At 50.3% G+C, this 18,488-nt stretch overlaps 1 protein-coding gene across 4 annotated transcripts in view; it reads right to left on the reverse strand.

Annotated features, from left to right (window-relative positions):
* LOC1281539 (band 4.1-like protein 4) overlaps positions 1-18,488 on the reverse strand; it is a 92,157-nt gene that overhangs the window by 7,835 nt on the left and 65,834 nt on the right. For 2 of the 4 annotated variants that reach the window (XM_061648795.1, XM_061648794.1), the window contains exons 3-12: positions 6,738-6,842; positions 6,536-6,660; positions 6,329-6,426; positions 5,513-5,721; positions 5,278-5,430; positions 5,046-5,191; positions 4,760-4,960; positions 3,512-4,606; positions 2,775-2,921; positions 2,596-2,704 (exon numbers count right to left, since the gene is read on the reverse strand). In XM_061648795.1, coding sequence (XP_061504779.1) covers positions 2,596-2,704; positions 2,775-2,921; positions 3,512-4,606; positions 4,760-4,960; positions 5,046-5,191; positions 5,278-5,430; positions 5,513-5,721; positions 6,329-6,426; positions 6,536-6,660; positions 6,738-6,842 — 2,388 coding nt within the window. Of the gene's footprint in view, positions 1-1,512; positions 2,705-2,774; positions 2,922-3,511; positions 4,607-4,759; positions 4,961-5,045; positions 5,192-5,277; positions 5,431-5,512; positions 5,722-6,328; positions 6,427-6,535; positions 6,661-6,737; positions 6,843-18,488 lie in introns of all 4 variants that reach the window. The other 2 variants (XM_061648793.1, XM_061648792.1) reach the window with 2 other exon arrangements.

An 18,488-nucleotide genomic window follows, 5' to 3' on the forward strand; every position in this document is an offset into this window, starting at 1 on the left:
TCACGGAAAGTCGACAAGCTTTTTGGCTCGACAACGCGCCTGACAGAGGGAAGAAGGGAAACAAAACGGGAACGTTAAAAAACGGGGAAACTTTTACATCGTTTACTTATCCCACAAAACAAACGAACTGTTACCGGTGCCCATTTTGTCGGAAGACTAGAAAGAAGTGGAGCTGGCGGGAAAAGTAAAAAAAAAACAACAACAAAAAACCACCTCCTGTACACAACTTTCACTCCGAGCCATCACGGTTGCGGACTCGTGGCGATCCTCCATGCAATAGAGCCGCCGGTTTGCTAAAAGCAACACGTGGTGCGCAGCAGCGGGAAAAGCACCCGTCCCGAGAAGAATGCTTATGGGATGCCAAGAAAAAAGCGCGTAAAGGGAGGAAAGTAAACGCAACAAAAAAAGGCAAACCCCGCATCCTTGATAAAACTGTGTATGTGCGCGCGCGGAGTTGCATCCAAATTCTGGGCTCTCATTTTTCCCCTGCATTCCTGTCGGGGGTTTGTTCAGTTTTTCCTGCCAACTCTCATCACGTCAAGTCAGGATTGTTACGAGTGTGTGTGTGTGTGTGGTGGAAATAAGAGATCGCGAAGAAGCACAGCGAAACGGACTGAAAGCTTCCTTTGTTCGCTGAAGCATTGCATCAAATGCATCAAACAGTTCATAGAGTGAGTCTTTCAACAAGAGGGGAGGAGAGAGAGATAGGAAGTAAAAGAGAGAGAGAGAGAAAAATACCTTAGTGGCAGTCGAGAGCTGGGAGCTGCATGGAAAAGGATCAATAATAAGTGCGCCAAGCCCAAAACCCACGGAATGGTGGCGGAAAAAAAGCGAATGCACTCTCAGCGGTGCCGGATGTGGAAACATGTTTTGCTCTACCGTTAAACTTGCGCGTATTTTATGCTTTTTTTTTGTGTGTGAAACCATGTGGTAAGAGGAGGTAGAACTTTTCTTTTTTTATAGCTACCGTTGTTGTTGTTGTTGTGTAGTTTCCATTCATTCAACTTTACAGAGCGTCGGAGCTTAGGTTTCGCTCCTCGCTTCTGCTCCTTCACTGTGTTGTTGCATTACAACAAACAAGTGGGGGAGGGGTTGGGTAAAATAAACGGGGTGGAAAGCCAAGCGATGTGTAAAGCGCGGGGCTTGGTGAAGGTGAAAATCTAGAACAAAAGTATCGCGAAACAATAATCTTCCTTCTCTGCTTCGTGCTGTTAAAGCTGTTGTGACATTGCATGCATTTAGGGGTGTAAGCAGGGGGCACCACGAATAACAACACAAAACCCGGCAGATGCAAATTGCATACCCTACGGGGGCTTTTCGAAGTAGGGAAGAAACGGAAAAACTTAGTAAGAAAAACGGCATGCAAATCATTACGACAGAAGGGACAAAAACACACCAGTGTTTTTCTTCTAGAGGTGCCAAGTGACTTTCACTCATGCTAACAGGCTGACCAGCACACTAACAAGGACAAGCGAACACATGCAAGCGAACCAACGGCTCAGCATTACTTACACTGCCCTCGCACTGGCGGGTCGGCGTAGAGTTTGCGGGCGTTTGCTCTCCCGGCCCGGCCCGTGTGCCGTCCTGGTTCCGGTTCGTATCGAAACAAATCAACGGACCGACCCGATCATCGACCCCATCCTCTTGTCCCTTGGTACCGTCGATGACTTCCCACGGCCCATTCGGGTTGTTGTTGTTGTTGTTCTGGTTGTTCAGTACGTTCTGACTGCCGGTGGCGCCCATGCCGAGCAGTCCGGTGAACGTTTCCGGATTGTTATTATTTAGGCCACTACTACTACCACCACCGCCACCGCCACCCTGGTTAAGTCTTTCCAAGCCAGTCTTATAGTTTTCCAGATAGTCGATCGACTTGTTGAACGATGGCGATTGTACCATCGGGTGCCGTTGCTTCCGGTCGCCCCCGGAAGTGCGGCTGAAATTGTGCACACTGGTGATGTGGTTGTATTGGTGCTGCTGCTGCTGCTGCTGGTGTGCCTGTTGCTGCTGATAGTGCCGTTTCGGGCGTATCGGTACGCCGATATCGGACTTGGTGCCGCGGGTACCACTGCCGACACCCGGGCCCAGCCCGTGGAAGCCCAGCCCGGGTCCACCGCCCACGTTCGACCGGAAGCCGGTCCCGTCGTAGTAGTAGTGGTAGGGCGCGGCCGACGACGACAGCGTCGCCACCGTGTCCAGGTATGTGCTAGTGCTTAACCCGCCGCCAATGCTACCGACACCGCCGGCCGCCGGATGGGCACGCCCGCCGAGATTGTTAGTGAGGTTGTGAGGTCGATACGCGTGCTGACCCTGCTGGTGCTGCTGCTGCTGCAGGTGAGCCTGGTGGGGTTTCGGGGTTCGGGTTAGGCTGAAGGTGTAGTGATTGTTTTGATAGTGTGTGTTGTTAGTATTGATCAAGCGACTGTTACTGCCGTTGGCACTATGTACACCAGGTACCGAGGAGAATTTGCTTTGCTGATGTGGTTGTGTTTGATGCTGCTGTTGTTGCTGTTGTGCCTGCGGTTGTTGTGTGATAGCTGCGGGAGGGTTGGTTTGCCCCGAACGACCGGGACAGAGCGGAGGTTTCCTACTACTCACAGTGTGATGGTGCGACTTCATCGTGTTGGACGAGGAGGACTTTGTCTGGCCTGACGTCACGGACGCTCCGGAAGACTTGTTCGTACCGTACTTGGCGCTGTCGCTGGATCTGCAAAAAATTGGTACCACCAAACGAGCGTCAAGATAAAGGCTCATGCTAGATAGTGAAAATATTATACCTTTCCGACGAGTAGGCATAGTCCTGATCTGCTCCGAGGCCAGAATCGGTATGCTCGTGCGACACCCGCAGTCCCGAGCTATCGAGCGGACTCAAGCTGGATCCAGTTGGCGAGATGAAGTCACCCATGCTCATACTGGACATCATTCTGTAAGCAAACGAGAAGATCCTTGTACATTGCGCACTCACCCAGAGTCTTCCCAACATACCAGTGTAGCTTATCTGCTATACAGAACATACTAGAACTAAGAGAACCCTAGAACATACTATGTAAATAGGAAACCCACTTTCCCAAACACATCAATAGCGTAGATTGGATCAGTTTATGTATTAAAACTCAAAACCAGGAACTTAGTGACAAGAACCATAACCTCTTTTGAGTATCAATTAGAGGAACTCCGACCATGGCAAGTAAGATTTGTTGGGACTGTCAGGATAGGACTATGCTCTTCCCACATCTATCGAATTCTCATTTGAAGAGTTTAGTTAACTCTCCTTACCCAAGATAAGGCCTCTAAACTCCAACGTTCCAGTAAGAGAGAAACCTTGAGGATTTCTATGATCGCCTGGACGAACAAGTGTCAATAAGTCCGCTTCGATACAAGATCAACTATTTCGGCAAAACGATGACCTACTTTAAAGATGTTTGAAGGACATTCGGGAGTTTAAAGTTACTACATGGCAACCATGTATCCATAACCAGAGTTACTACACCAGTATTGTACTCCCTCTGCTTACCTTATAAGCCCCGAGTTGCGGTCGTATTCGCGCGACGAGCTGATCGTACTTGCCGACCGTATCGATCCACCGTTGATGCCGTTCTCCACCAGGCTACCGTCGCCACCCTTCGCGTACGGGTCCCGTATCCGGTCGATGCGATTGTTGCTCCCTTGGTGCTGGTGCGCCGGCAGCGCATGGTGATGCTGGTGCTGATGGTGCTGATGGTGGTGCTGCTGGTGCTGCTGCTGGTGGCTCGAGAGCGAGGTCGACGATTGATGACTAGTCTTGTGCACCTTGAGTGTGTTGGGCTTTTTGGCGGCATGGTTCGTCTCGACGACCGTGTACGGGATCTCGCGCAGCTGATCCTCGGTCATGCCGGTCGTGTCGACCAGATCGAACTGCAGATGCTTGGTCAGCTCGCTCGACCAGATCTTCTCCGACGGCGACCGGTGCTTGCGGTGGCGCCGGCTCCGATGATGATGCTGGATGATGCCCGCGTCCGGATGGGCGCCCTTCATCACCTGGCTGCTCTTGATGACGGCCGCCTTCGGTACCGCGTCCGAGTGCTGCTTGCGCTGCACCTCCAGCCACTGTTCGCCCGAGTCGACCAGCTCGATCGAGTCGGTCGACCGGCGGTGGCCCGAGTAGCTACGATCGCGGCTCTCCGTGTCCGACCGGTTTCGGCGGCTCTTGGAGCGATGGCGCCGGTGCTTCCGGTGCGAGTTGTGCGACCGGCCGGAGCGGCCCGATCCGCGGCTCATTTCGCTCTCGTTGTCCGACACCCGGCGGCTCCGATGGCGGCGTCGCCGGCCCGAGCGCGACTCGTTCGACGAGTGACTCTCGACCGAGCTCGATCTCATCCGGCTGCTGTTGTGGTTGCTGCTGCCATTGTTGTTGTTGGCCGGTGCGCTCATGCGCGTCGAAGCGGACCGTACCGACTTGGGGCTGGAGTTGATGCCGAACAGGCCGCGCTGCTGCGACCGCATCCAGGGGGCGCTGCGCGTACTGCGTGGCGAGTCGGGCGGCACAACAGATGCTTGCGATTTACCGCCACTACCAGCGCCACTGAGTGCGGCCGGTATGCTGCAAGTAGAACGGTAAGGGCTCTCAAAGCTACACCACGCGAAAAGGGGCACACCAAACACATGAACATGGTGGTGGTGGTGCGATAAGCCGTTGCAAGTGTTGGAGAGCACGAAGAGAATGAAAAATGCGATACATGATATAGGGAAGAAATGGCAAAACCTGCTGCCACAGCACACTTACGATTGCGCCGGTTGAGGTATGGAAATGGATTTGATTTCCTGCTGAATGTATTTCGGTGCATCGAACATCTTGTCCTCGGTCGTCGGCGGGACATCGTTCATGACGCGCCGCGGCTGTCGGCGGGACGGTGTCCGGGTGAACACGGGCGGTACACGCTGTTGCGTTGAGAGGTCCTTCATCGATTGACGCTCCGAACGGGCACTGGGTGGATGGACGGGAGAATCGGGAGATAGTGTTGGAGAGTTTAGGCGGAAAGCAAAGGATTATTTCGTCTCCCCTTCCTTACCTGTACTTGCTGGCAAGCGTGCCGGTCGCTTGCATCGGTGCCACCCGGACCAGGCGGAAGAACGAATGGTGCTCCACGCAGCACTTCCACAGATGCTTGCAGGCGCTCTTTTTTGGTGTCTCGAAACCGTACGTACTAACTTCATTCTGCAAAAGGAGCAAAGAGGTACCGAGAAAAACGGGCGCTATAAGTGTCCAGTCGTTTGGTGGCGCTGCGTTTTTTGGGAACTTACGTTTTTATCACAGACGCGCAGCATAAAGTATCGTCCCTTGTAGTAGACCTTCGCTATCCGAGGCCAGTAGTAGTGGGCGACGGTGGTTTTGTTGCGCAGCACCACGATGCCACCGGGCGTTAGGCCGAGAAAGTACTCCACACTGTCCTCGCCCTGTCGAGGAAGAATGAGATGAGAAGATTATGTGAGGATGTGAAGAATGGTGGGAAGATAGCGTCCGAGGTCCATCACATACCAGCACCGGATGCAGATCCACCCCGTACATGTCGTGCCATTTGACCTTGTCGAGATAGTTAAACTCGGCCTGGGACGGCGCCATCCCTTCCAGCTGGATGTGCAGCTCGTGGATGCGGCTCTCGATTTCCTTCGTTTGGTTGTTGAGCAGCCGGAACTCGGACACGTAGCCGGGCGGATGCTTCCGTGGATCGTAGTTGCCCAGCTCGGCTGTAAAATCAGGAATAGGGCACATGACAGGCCAAAGCTCAAACATTGGGGGACTCAACTAGTGATGAGTAAAATGAAGTTTTCGTCGGAATCGAATCCGGCTAGCTCCGAAGTTTTCTGGAATTAATTCCAGTTTCCACAACTGAGTTCCGTAATCGGAATCAGCTCCGGAATTGGCTCCAGAATCGACTCCGGAATCAGAATCAGCTTCAAAATGGAATCAGTTTCAGCATTTCCATAAGAAAAGGCATTTGGATCGAATGATGCTACGTATTGAGAGCCGCAAAGAATCCAAATTTACTTATAAACGATCCATTCTCATGATGATTCAAGGACTGATCTTGCTTCTGAAACTTCTTATTTAAATTCAAGAACTGATTATCATTCCGGATCTAATTCTATTTCTGGAGTCAATTCTGATTCCGTTTCCGGAGCAAATTGCGATTCCCAGGTCGATTTCCGATTCCGGATTCTTTTCCGATTCTGGGCATCGATTACAGTATCGAAATCGAATTCAGAATTGATTCCGAACACGGAATCGTGTAGATCCGATTCTGAGCTCCCATCACTAGACTCAACCACAACAACAACGGCGTTGATAGCTTACCCTGCACGACGTACGCTCCCAGTTCGGCCGCCAGCTCGAACGACACGGGCAGCCGGCCCTGCAGAATGTCCTGCTTCACCTGCAGATACAGCTGGTACCTGGGAGAAAAGGGAGTTTGAGGGTGGTTTTGATAATTAATTCCAATATTTATGGCCAACACAGCACGGTTTGTGGTTGAAGCCAGAGCCGAAGGAACCGATCTCTTACCGCGTGATTTCTTCGACCAGCTTGCAGGGATCGCATGCGTAGAACTTGACGCCAAAGTAAAGGTCGTACGGCACCTTGCCCGCCTTCAGCTGGCGGGAGAGCCTTGCGCCCGGATCGAGCCAGTGCTGGGGGTAAAGAAAGAAAAAAACTACAATGTCAGTGGCCCTGTCGGGTTGAATGCCCCATGCCCCGTCATGCTTACCGTCTGATTGTCCTGATCGATGTACCGGATGCCGAAGTAGGCCGTCTCTATCAGGTTCAGCCGGGCGAACACCACATCCAGCAAGGCCTGCCCGGGCAGATCATCCTGCAGAAGAGACGGGGCAAAGAGTCGTAAAAATGGAAAATAAATATTTGACAACCACAGAGTCCCTGCCCAACGGCACCCCAATGTCCCAGCAAATCCCACAAGTCAGAAATTAATGATTTGTTAGCGGACGGGGTTTTCGGAATCATTCTCTCGCCCTCTCTCTCTGCTGTCCTTCTACCGCTTTTCCTGTGTCTGTAATGTCATTGCCTGGATTTCCTCGCGCGCGTTATTGCGTATTGCGACTTCATTTCGCAAACAGTTCTGTTGACGAGAGCCTCACGGTGGACGGTCCTGTTTGGGCCCACAGACACCCACGCACATACCCTCCGACGCGTTCCGGATTATTTGCGTTTCATCATTTTCCGTCCCCAACGAAAAAGGGGTTTTTGTGTAACCCGAGAGCAGCAGGAATAGTAGTAGGGCCTCGGTTTCGCTTGTTTGGTCCGATAATGGTTCCGGTGGCGTTCCGTTGCGGCTGTGATGATAAATGTTGACGTCCCCGTTGACGGGCCATTCCCCCGCGCACTCGCACAATGCGTCCATAACAGTCAGGATTGAAGCGTCAGCGGCTTCGGGCACAATATAAAATAAACAGCACACAGAGCCATGAGCCCCGCGAGCCCAAAACAAATGCACAAAAGTTCAATTAATTCCCCTGCATCCCGCCCCGGAACAAAGGGAGCGAGTGATGATTTTGTGGTTTGTGCGGAGCAATTTTCGCAATGGCAATGGAGTCAAATTTTGGGCCCTGTTTGGGAAGCTAATTTGATTGCACCGCCATCATCACCACCGGACGGACAGCCACCACGGTCCAGTTTACTTGCCGGTGCAGAAGAACAAACGCCATTTGCATTTGTCCGGAAAACACCACCAGCACCAGGGTGCCGAGTATTGCGTTGCACAGGGCTTTTGGATGGGGGCAGGGAGATACAGGTCAGCCGCTGTGCCGTTTGTCCCGAGTGATAGATGGTGTGCCCGTCGTCTTCACAGCGCAACGAGACCCACGCAGCTTAGCGAGCAGCCGCCGTTTTGGCTTTGATTTACACTTCCTGATCGGTTTGGGCAGCTTACCCAGCCGTGTTCTGCTTGGTTTTCCTCACAGTGGTCTTTGAGGCTTACATTTTTGTACCGTTCCCCCATGCTCCCATGCTTTGCTAGCTGTCATTAAAGAACGATTGGAGCGAATTGTGCACCGTCATAGTGCGGGTTGGACCCACGTGCGCGTCCAGTTCTCACTGACGTCTTGCAAGAGGAACGGTTCACTGGGGAGCCGCTCAGAACCATATGTTGGCGCTGGTACCGTCCATTGCGCGACGATAGACGATACTTCTTTGCTTGCGAAGGAGCTGACCCCATATCGCGTGCCAATCTGTGCGAAGAGCGATGGTGCTGGAGCACAATATAAGACACACGCTTGGGCGAGAACTAGGACTTCCTGCTGCGTTTCCGAGCAGGCATTGGTCGGTTGGTTTTCACGCGTTGGTGTTTTGCCGTCCGCATGAGTCAGCCACTTTGCCAGCGAGTGCAGCAGCCGAGGCAGTGCGAGAAATGATAAATTGTGTGATGATGGTGGGAAATTTGCATTTCCCTCGGAACGATTTGCTCGCTTGTTAAACGCAAAGATGTGCAACACAAACATTTGAATAACGGTTGTGAAGCTGCTAAGACCGATTCTTAAGCAAGACGCTGCTACTTTTGAAGGGTTGAGAAAAAGGTGTCCAAAATCGTTCACGAGTCGCCTAATAGACTAGCACGCGGAGAATAAGCCGTTAGTTAATGTAATCTCCGACGAGGGAATCAATTAGGCGGAGGTAGCTTTGGTTTGGAGCTTTGCTTGGCTGCGCTGCCAAAACACTGCAACTCCAGTCCTCCTTGTGTGTCGCATTGGCCCGTTTTTGCAGGCTCCGAAAAGAGCACCATGAACTGGGGTGAACTGTCCAATGCACAACTTTTCCGTTATCAGTGCAAATTAACTTTTCTGCACCCGCTGGCATGCACCACCAGCCCGGTCTAATAGAATGTACCTTGAAGGAGAGAGCTCTCGCCTTGTTGACTGCGTGCGTTTGTTTGCCGCTTTTCACCAGCGCTGACGCTCCCTGGTAGCTGGCACGGTTCCACAAAACCCGCGAGGCGTTGGTTTATGATGTCGTTAATCTTGTTTCAAGACTTATTGTGCACTCATTTTTCACAACCGCCACAGCGAGGATCTAGCAAACGGATAAGCGCAGCGATAGAACGCGCTCAATCCCGAGATTGTTGAGTGTTTGTGCTCCGGATGCTAGGCGGACGGGATTGTGTTTGATTCAGCTGGAGGGAAAGCAATGCCAGTGAAGTGGCTTGGAAGGAACCATCGATCTTAGTTTGGAAAGTGTGGCTTCTTGCTTGATTTTTCGGCAAACAATACCAGCTTGGTGTGTTGTCTTTCTTACTATGGTATTATAACAACATGATAAAGCAAGTTTGTGTTTAAATCAAATTGCGATTGTTGGTTACCTTATTCTTGATGTTTTGGAAAATGTAATTTAATTTTGATAAGCTTTGCTACAAACATCGTTGTATGCTTTCTCATCAACTCCTCAGGCTTATGTTTGCATACCTTGATGAAACATTTCGCTGCCAGCATCAAGGCATCATCTTCTCGCGCATCAATTGTGCTGCAAACCAAACATTCGCACGCATCGCACTGTACCAGGAAAAGCCTGCCGGGAGCGTTCGAAGGGCCAAACCATTAATATGCACCACTGCAGCAGCCCTCAAGCCGGTCGGCGGGGCGGCGTTGATAAGACGGTTCTCTGGTCGGAGCATTTCAATTCGCGCAGACCAAACTGACTGCATCCGACATTGCGGTGGACCCCGGTGGCCTTGCATTAATATTGATGGGATTTAAATTACGTCTCAAGCCGGCCTGGCAGAACCCGACCGGTAACAATAGTGTCTTTCGCGTGTCTCGGAATTGGTGTGGAGAAGTGTAGGGGAGGGAATGTAACGTTTCATCGATCATCACCGATACGCGAAGCAGTGCATTGACGCAGGGGACGGAGGGGTACACAATCGATTACTGCCCTCGCTGTCAGGGAACTAATCGGCAAACAGCCCGTCAGCTTTGTGCAGCCTTCGGGGTGACTGTTGACCTGCGGGATATAAATGAAGTATGGTTGCTCAAATTTCACAGCTGTCTGTCACTGGGGTTTTCACCAGTCAGATGGAGTGCAACTGATGCTATCTTGATTCTTGAAAATGATTTGTCTACTTCTGCATGGTTAAAAGTGTGTTTGTGTGCATTTAATAGTGATTGATTTTAGAGCACAAAAACGGAAGAAAAAAGCCTGGGAAATAATCAATCCACCAGAGCGAATGCACATCTTGTTGGCTTGCCGAGTCGTTCGAAGGAACTGTCTCCACTATCGCAAAACTCTCCCTTCCCCAAAGTTCGCCAGACCCGAGGCTCTTTGATGTGTCATTTAATCTTCTCCAAGATCGTACCGATAATTGAAAACGTGACGTTTTCCCAGCAACCGTTCGCTTCGCCAACTATGCGCTTCGTCTCTCTCTCTCTCTCTCGCTCGATTTCTGACCGAATTTTCTGAATGCAGGCACCAAACTGGCAGCGAAATGTGAGCTTGAAGCATCATCCACCCTGCCAGGGCGCGTTCTGTTCCTGCTTCTCTCTCGACTTTTGCAAAGCGTGCACGTTAACAGGTGGTTGAAAATTGTGACTTTCGACGTCCTGCTGCTTTGGCCCCCCATTCCCACGCCACAGCACTTCCCAGAACCTCACGGAAGCCGAACCTCCGTCAAGAGTCTGTCATCATCTATTTGAGTGAACTTTTGTGCGCTCCATTTTCCAGCCGAATTGTGTGCCCTTTTTGTGACATTGCCGCTGGGTGTGTGTGTGTGTTGAACGGTAGAGTTGGGGATTTAAGGGAATACAAAAAAGCACATCATAGACCATGGTGAATCTTTTGTTACGATTTAACTGGGAAATTAGAACTGCTGTGAGCACTGAAACTGAGCGCGCAGCAAATACAAACTTTAACATCATTGTACCGAAAGCTTTGATTACGTTTCCGCTCCGTTCGGCTATTGTTGTTTTATTCTCGCCCAGAATCGCTCCCTTTGCCTTTTGGTTGCTTTAAGTTGTTTGTCGGTGGAGCCGAAGCCTTCCTTGGGATCTTATTACAATTCATTAATAAAAAGCAACCCCCGTCACCCTTAGTGACGGCGCACACGAGAACGCGGTCGTGGCCACGAATTATGCGTGAGAAGCTCGTTTGTTTCCTCGCGTAGCCACGGGTCATGTTTAATTCAAAATGTCATAAACAGTCAAACAAAAGAGGCCCACGATTCCTCGATGGTTTGTTCCGCATTTGTATTGCTTCCGTCGTCGTGCTGCAGAGCCCCTTCTGGAGGAAGATTCGCCGCGCCGGGAATAATTATAAATGCTCCTCCAAAAGTAAACATATTATCTAATTTGTTGACGCTGCTTTGCATTGAATAGGCTCCACTTCCCAGCGGGTTGTCGTAACGGGTGAAAAGTTGCACCAATTTTGAGACGGCTATCCAGACTAGGGGGAAGCTTTCAACGATTTGTGCCGGCGATAATGAAGTCGTTTTCGAATAAATCATTCCATTCACTCCGCGTTGATGGAGACACTAGCTCACGCCGAAAAATGGCTGGCACACGGCCACGTCCGAAAAGCCACGATGACACACACACGGAGGGATCTAAAGTGAAAGATAAATACCCCCAATCATGCATCCCATTGCGCACCATTACTCATAGCGAGCGGTGGCACTGCACGTTCGCGATTGCATACTGTCAGGCGCATCGTCTGCGGCATCGTCATGCGTTTCGTGCTAGCTGCCAGCATTGTTGCCGCGTAGCAGTAGCATAAAAGGCATCATGCTGCAGCTGCAGATGTACCAACCTGACGGAAAGGAGGAAGCATAATTTGTACAAAGCGTGCATCAATCACGCGCGCAGCAAAACGGCCGAGTGCGAATGCAAGGACGATGCATTCCGTCGGACACTTTAATGAGATGGGCTATTAGACAGCGATGACCTTCAACCTCCGCGTGTTTCCTCCCCTTCACTTGGGGTGGTTTTTTTAAGGCATCCAGTGGAGTAGTGAAAAGGAAGCATTTTTCTCCTCGGCTTCATTAGTGAGTGGGAAAGCTTTGACGTCCGCGTGTATTCGCAACAAACCATCAATTGTGGGGTGTGTCCTTGGCCCATCCGCTGACCTTGATGTGTGTGTGTGTGTGGGGGGGATCACACACATAGGTTCGAATGGCTAATTTGCCTACTCACCCCTCCCTCCCAACATTCCATGAGTGCTTTAATTATGTGCTGCCCACCCGGTTTCTTTCCGTTCAATTGAACTCCCGGTCAAGTCAATCGTACAACAATATCTCGGCAACGGTCTGAAATGATTCCATTTCTGTTCCGTTCAGGCTGGTACCGGTTTGTACGTCTGTTCGTCTTGCGAATCCGTGCACAATGTCCGTCATTAATCAATGCGAGCACGCTTTAGTGCGTACCGTCACGGTTACCAAGCGGGTGGGCAAGAAAGAAGGCAAGGCGACAATCGCAAACTCAATCAACCACGTTTCCGGCACGACACCTCAGACGGAATCGTTCCTCGCTGGGGAAGGGATTGGCAGGCAGTGCTGCCAGGAGTGGATTAAACTCTCCACCAGCTTCCCCTTCTCACTGCAAAGCTCCTGAAGCTCGCGATCGTTTCCAATTTTCTGTGTGCGCTCGTGTGCCTTGTGACAGTAGTGAGTCGCGGTCTCATACGCCACGCTAATGATTGTTAATTAAATTTCGACAAAAAATATCCTCCCTCCTCTTTACAGACTCATTAAAAGCGTCTGTACCAGCGATGCTTATAAGGTGAGCATCATACCGCTGGGAAATGGCGCAATACCGCTTGCGAAGCGTCCGTGTGTCTCGGGTGAGGTGCAGCAAGGAAATTAAGTATTAATCACTTCTCAAGCCCTCCGCCGGCTCAATGGCAGCCGAGCCGTGCAAAACCCCTTTGCGACCGCAAGCAAGCAAGCCAATCGCGGGAGTTGCCGAGTATCGAGTGTGTGACGGTGTCGCTGATTTTACCCTTTCATCGACGCTAATTGATCGCTTCGGCTAAACATCGACCGACCGACCTGTCAGCCTGTCACCGACCGTGAGGAATTGGACGGAATCGGGGAATCGCGGACGGCGGTTGCACTCGAAGTTGCATTTGAAGCGGCGAATAAGCTTCATCTCAATGAATTGTACAGGAATGTGTGTGTTTGTGCGCGTGAAGTAACTGAGTCTGTGTCGCGTTCGTTTGCGAAAAGATCAACTCAACACCTGACAAAACAAGATCCACTTTTGGTAAAGGCACGTTTGGTGCATGCACTCGATATGATGGTGAGCCGAATCAATTTAACCAGCAGCACTGCTCGGGTGAAGGCTGATGCATCAAAAGAAAAAGGAAAAAATAGATAAAACAAAACATGAACATTTGCAAAAAAACGCCCATTTGAGCACGATGATCGATTTCGCAATTTAATCATTTGGCGCGCACGAAATAAACGATTTATTTATTTACATTTCCTTTTATTGCCCATTCCCGCGCAACGTATTTATTTATGTGACCTATTTGCAACGATCTGCTGCGAATGTCCCTCCCCCCCCCCTCCCCCACTGAGCGCATTAAGCGATGCTACGAGGATGGCACACGGACGGAAGTGTGAAATAGGCATAATTTGGTTTGGTTTGCATTGAAATTAATTACCATTTAAAAATGGAGCTCACTTTGATAAATGGAATTGCATCGATTTATTGGGCTGTGAATCAGGCTCGGGCAAGCAATTTCCGCACGTGACTGGTGGGAAATTACATCCGCTCTTTGCATTTGAGTCTTTAAAAGGGTTTTTTTTTCTAGGGTGTTTGAATTATTTTACGCAACGCGTTACTAATGGATAATATATAATGTAATTGCATACTTTTCGGCGCTTGGTAATTGATTTAAAACAATCTATGCAATTTGCATCACAAACTACACTTAATAGAAGGTTGTACTCTTATAAGAGATCTGTTTTGTAGGCCTTACCTCTTTCTTAGACTTTCTTCACTTTGCAGAAAGGCTTTTGAATAGCACTTGCTCCGTTGCAAGTTACTAAGGGACCTTGACGAAAACTTAATGCTACAATAAACTGCTCTACACGGACAGCCGTTGCTGGGAAGGTCCATCAGTGTAGGTGAATCAATTTAAATCACTATCAACATTGACAAGGGTAAGGAAGGCCTTGGTCCAACGCACCAGCAACGATAACTGCTATCACTGACGGTCGGTGACTTTTACTTTCCCGTACTGCCATCAAGTTGAAACAAGTTGTGTTACAATAATGGGTTTTCTGTGATCCAGCTTTGCATTAGCCGACGTGATACTTTTTACAAAAGGGCAGACACGGGCAAGTTTTCTCGCGTTTTCTCGAGTTTTTCCGAGGTCGCGAACATCTCAAGTAGCGGTCGGAAGTGCAGAAGCTCAGTGGACCATAAATAGACACCATCCATAAATTACATTAATTAAGGCGCGCCTAGTAGAAGTGGAGCCAACTGGAGGCAAGTGACACCGTGCGCTTGTTGACATTTTTACAGCGGTAGCAGCAACACCAACAGCAGCGCATAAAGTTGTACGGTGTCATTCCGGCGCCTTTGCCATTTTGGAGCAACGGGCCAGAAAGCAACAGGACTTGCATTAGTTTCTTTGTTTTCCTTTATTCGTGGTTTATTAAAGTATTTCTACGCATCCTCCTTACCACAGCGCAGCTGCAGCGGTAGCGAACTGTAATACACTGCAACCTGCCTGCAACTGCAGTTCCCATGGTTTGGCATTAATTGGCAGATTCTTATCGTTTTGCGGGGAGAGAAGGCCGAGGTCGCGTTATTTTCATAAATTTTGAAACCCTCCCCCCCCCCCCCCCCCCGCAAGACACGCAGCAAATCAACTTTGCCGCACGAAACAACGAAATCCGACCCGAATGTGGGGCTTTCGTAATTAAAGGCGGAAAACAAAGGCAGCATAATCTCTTCCCGTTTCCTCCCACCATGCCCAACCATTCGAATCTTCCGCCTGCTTTGATCGCTTTATGTGACATTAATGATCGTGCTCGTTGATGAAAAATTGAGCCACGACTCTGGCAACGTTTTTTTTTTTCATTGCCGACCGGTCCGCCGGCTGATGATTCACTTCAGTTTCGATAAGTTTTAATTAAAACCCATTCATAAGCGCTCTCAGTTAATGTGTGTGTATGCAGACGCTCATAAAGAAGGAAAGGAAAGCGATAGTGCTGTGCAATCCACCGGCAAATCCGCCCGAGCATGATGCACTTTTCAACGCACGCCGCCACCGCTTGCCCCGCAGTGTACCGCTCAATCCACACGCCCGGCCGCTGCTGCTGCTGCTGCGTCCGGTATCTCAATCAATACGTTTTTATTTTGCAAATGTATTTCTTTAGCCCTTCGCAAGCTCCCTTGTTTGCGTCCCTCACGTGTCCAGCAGCAGCAACAGCAGTGGTGCAACAGTTGCCGCAAACAGCAAGCCTCCCACGAGCAGCACTTGCAAACGGCGGACATAATTATGGTCATTGTGCATCACACGGCGGGTGTATCGCGCACTAGTAATCTTCTTTATTTACCACTTTTTAATAGGATTGCATTGCTCCGTTCAGTTCCCAGCCTCTACTGACTCGGTTGCATTCGTGTTTTTTTTGTTTTGTTTAATGGAATCGTTTACATCGTCGTTCGATTCACACCACCAGCATGGGTTTGTCGATCGATGGTGCAGTGGTAAAGCGCCACACCCGGTCCGAGAAGACCCCAGCTGCACTGGGGGCGGTTTGCAACAAATACCCCCCCCCCCCCATCTGGGCACGGCGATGGTGTGGTGGTGCTTCCGCGCTTGATTTATGGAGCCTTACCGCGGGCGCGCGCGCGCCTCCTAGAAGCGGTTTGTTTTTTTTTTACTCCGCTCTCCTTACTCGACTCTCGATTAAAGCCGCTCAAGATGCTGCGGTGAGCGGGAATCATCATGCTACGCACATATAAATCGATCCACATTTGTAGCCCCCGCCTGCTCGCTGGAAGCTATCTTTATTTAATGTAAATCGATAAATCACAAGCGGCGACCGGGATGCGAAATGCGACAATATTTACTCAAACACAGCGCCCATTTATCACCGACCGAAAGGCTTTTTTTCTGTGTGTGTTGCTGCTCCCCTATTTCGTCCATTTGTCTTGGTAGAACGATCGTGTAATGGTGATAAAATTATCATCAAGGAATGGGTTTTTTTTTTTGTTGGTGTAATGTAAGTCGAACGGTAAAGCCAGCGGCGTTTGTGTCCTGCCGTGAGTCACCCGGGCGTTGGAGGTGGAGCAAAACCGAATCGAAGGCGAGGCCCAATCACGCTTGCCAGAGTGAGCTCATTAATAATTCAAGAGCTCATTTCGTGGTGCAAAAGCGGCTGTAATTGCTAAGGAATCGATCGGCACCGCCCTATGAAGAAACTGCGCCTCAAACTCAAGGGGCAACAAAAACAACACCCGCCAAAATGTAATGCACCACCACCACCAAGAAGACACAGTGGTAGTGTGCCGCGGTCTATTTGATTAGCGATCGGAACGATCAAGACTGGTAGCTGAGTCCCTTTCGCGAATTTCCCACCGGCGACACGATAAATATATGTACATTTGCCCGCAACTAAACACACACTCAGAAAGGCACACAGACACGTTAATATCAATTGAGATATTGCAGTTTAAGCTGAGTGCGCCTGCCCTTTCCATTCCACTGCCCAAAGTAGCCTGCGCGGACGTGTTGAAAAATTAATCGTGACTGCAATTCGACTCTCCGTCGACCGGCCAAGAGCTCTGCAGTTGGGCACGTCGCGCCCAAAACTGTAGCTGGGGCAAGGAGTTTGTTTTTTTTTTATTGGAGCGCCAGTAGCAGCCGGTGACTAATTTGACACATGTCACGTTAGTTTAGTGTCCCCGGGCCACGGGCGGGACGGGCGAGCCGTTTGCTCCCGAGGTCGGCTGGCAAATGTCGCGCGGCTCCCAAGCTGTCGGCGCCCGTTCGCCTCGTTCGCCGTCAGCAATTACGGTAAAATATGATTTCCTTGAACTTCGCTCCATGGGCAATCGCGACGGTTCCGGGAGTTTTCGAATGCACCGAGCACACAAAAACACCATCAGCGCCATCAATCGTTCGCTCCAACTCCGGAACGGCAAAGACGACGCTGCTGCTGCTGCTTGTCGGGGAAGATGCACGGGTGCATTTTGCTCGCAAGACGACTAACAAGCCGACCCTTCCGCCTGCCATCATTTATCTTACCGGCCCTTCGGTGTGTGTGTGTGTGTACCGTTAGAAAATCTCATTCATTGTGTACGCATTACGCATTTCATGCTCGCAAAGGGAAGAGGAGAAAGCCGCCGGCCGCCAATCTTCGCAAGGAAAAACGGTTTCCAGTTTATTAAAAACCTACAAACGACGCCGGTTAATTGCACACCGCGTATCGATTAATCATCTCCTGCGAGAAGGGGAACTCTATTTTTCCACTTAGGTTCTCGAGCGCGCATCCGTCTATACTGCGAGATGGCTAGATGGGAAAAGGGGGCGAAAGTCAATAGACAATTTAGCGTCTCCGCCGCTGTCTTCCTGTCTGCCCAAGAGGGGAAGAAGCTGGCGTGTGTGTGTGTGTGTGTGCAGTCCCAGTGCGGTCGTTTGATAGGTATCTCATTTTGCCGCCTGATCGATAACGCTGTCGGCTTGCACCGCGTATTGCAATCATCGCGTAGGGCCTTGCAAGCACGACCACCCTTTTGCGGCTTGTTGTGGTGTGTCGGTTCGTCGCTTTCCCACCGATGGTAGGTGCCAGTAGGTTTGCCTCGCGTTGCTTGGCAAGAGGCCACGCTGTGTAGGAGCAGCGGGACGAAGCGAGGAATTTATATCAATTTAATAATCTATTAATTTGAATGTTTCGATCAGGTTCGCCGTTTGCCGCTTGCGAGAAATTACGGTAGCGCAGGACGGGCGAGCGCGGTGGGGAGCAGTTAACCCACTAAACGACACTCGCGGTGCGGTAACGGTACGATATGGCAACATAGTTATGCAATTTTCCCCTCCCGTCTCCATATGAGGTGGTTATTGGCTCTGCCCGTCTGCTCTGTTTCGTCCCATCAAATGCGCTGATTACGTTTTCCTCCGTGGATAAGCTTTAAACGAGATAAGATGTGAAGCTGGCAGATGCAGCCTGTCCGTAAGTGGATGGCTGAGAGATATTAAAGTTCACCATATCGGGGATGTGTAATATCTTGAAGAAATGCGTTCCGATTTTTAAACCACTGCTGATAATGTCCCGTCCGTCCCGTCGATCCATCTGAGCGTCTTTACCTGTAGATGGGAAAGGGAGAAAAGAAAAGAACAATCGTCATTACTCTACGAACGTATTCATCAAGGACAGTGACAGTAATTACGACGACATGCTTGATACAGTAACGGGATGGGGGATTACAAATGGTTTGTTTGTCGCTTGTCAGCGACATTGGTTTTGTATCCAGCTGTTCCTATACACTAGGCCGCCTTGGTGTGGGTC

This window comes from Anopheles gambiae, chromosome 2 (assembly GCF_943734735.2).
Source record: "Anopheles gambiae chromosome 2, idAnoGambNW_F1_1, whole genome shotgun sequence".
Lineage (NCBI taxonomy): Eukaryota > Metazoa > Arthropoda > Insecta > Diptera > Culicidae > Anopheles > Anopheles gambiae.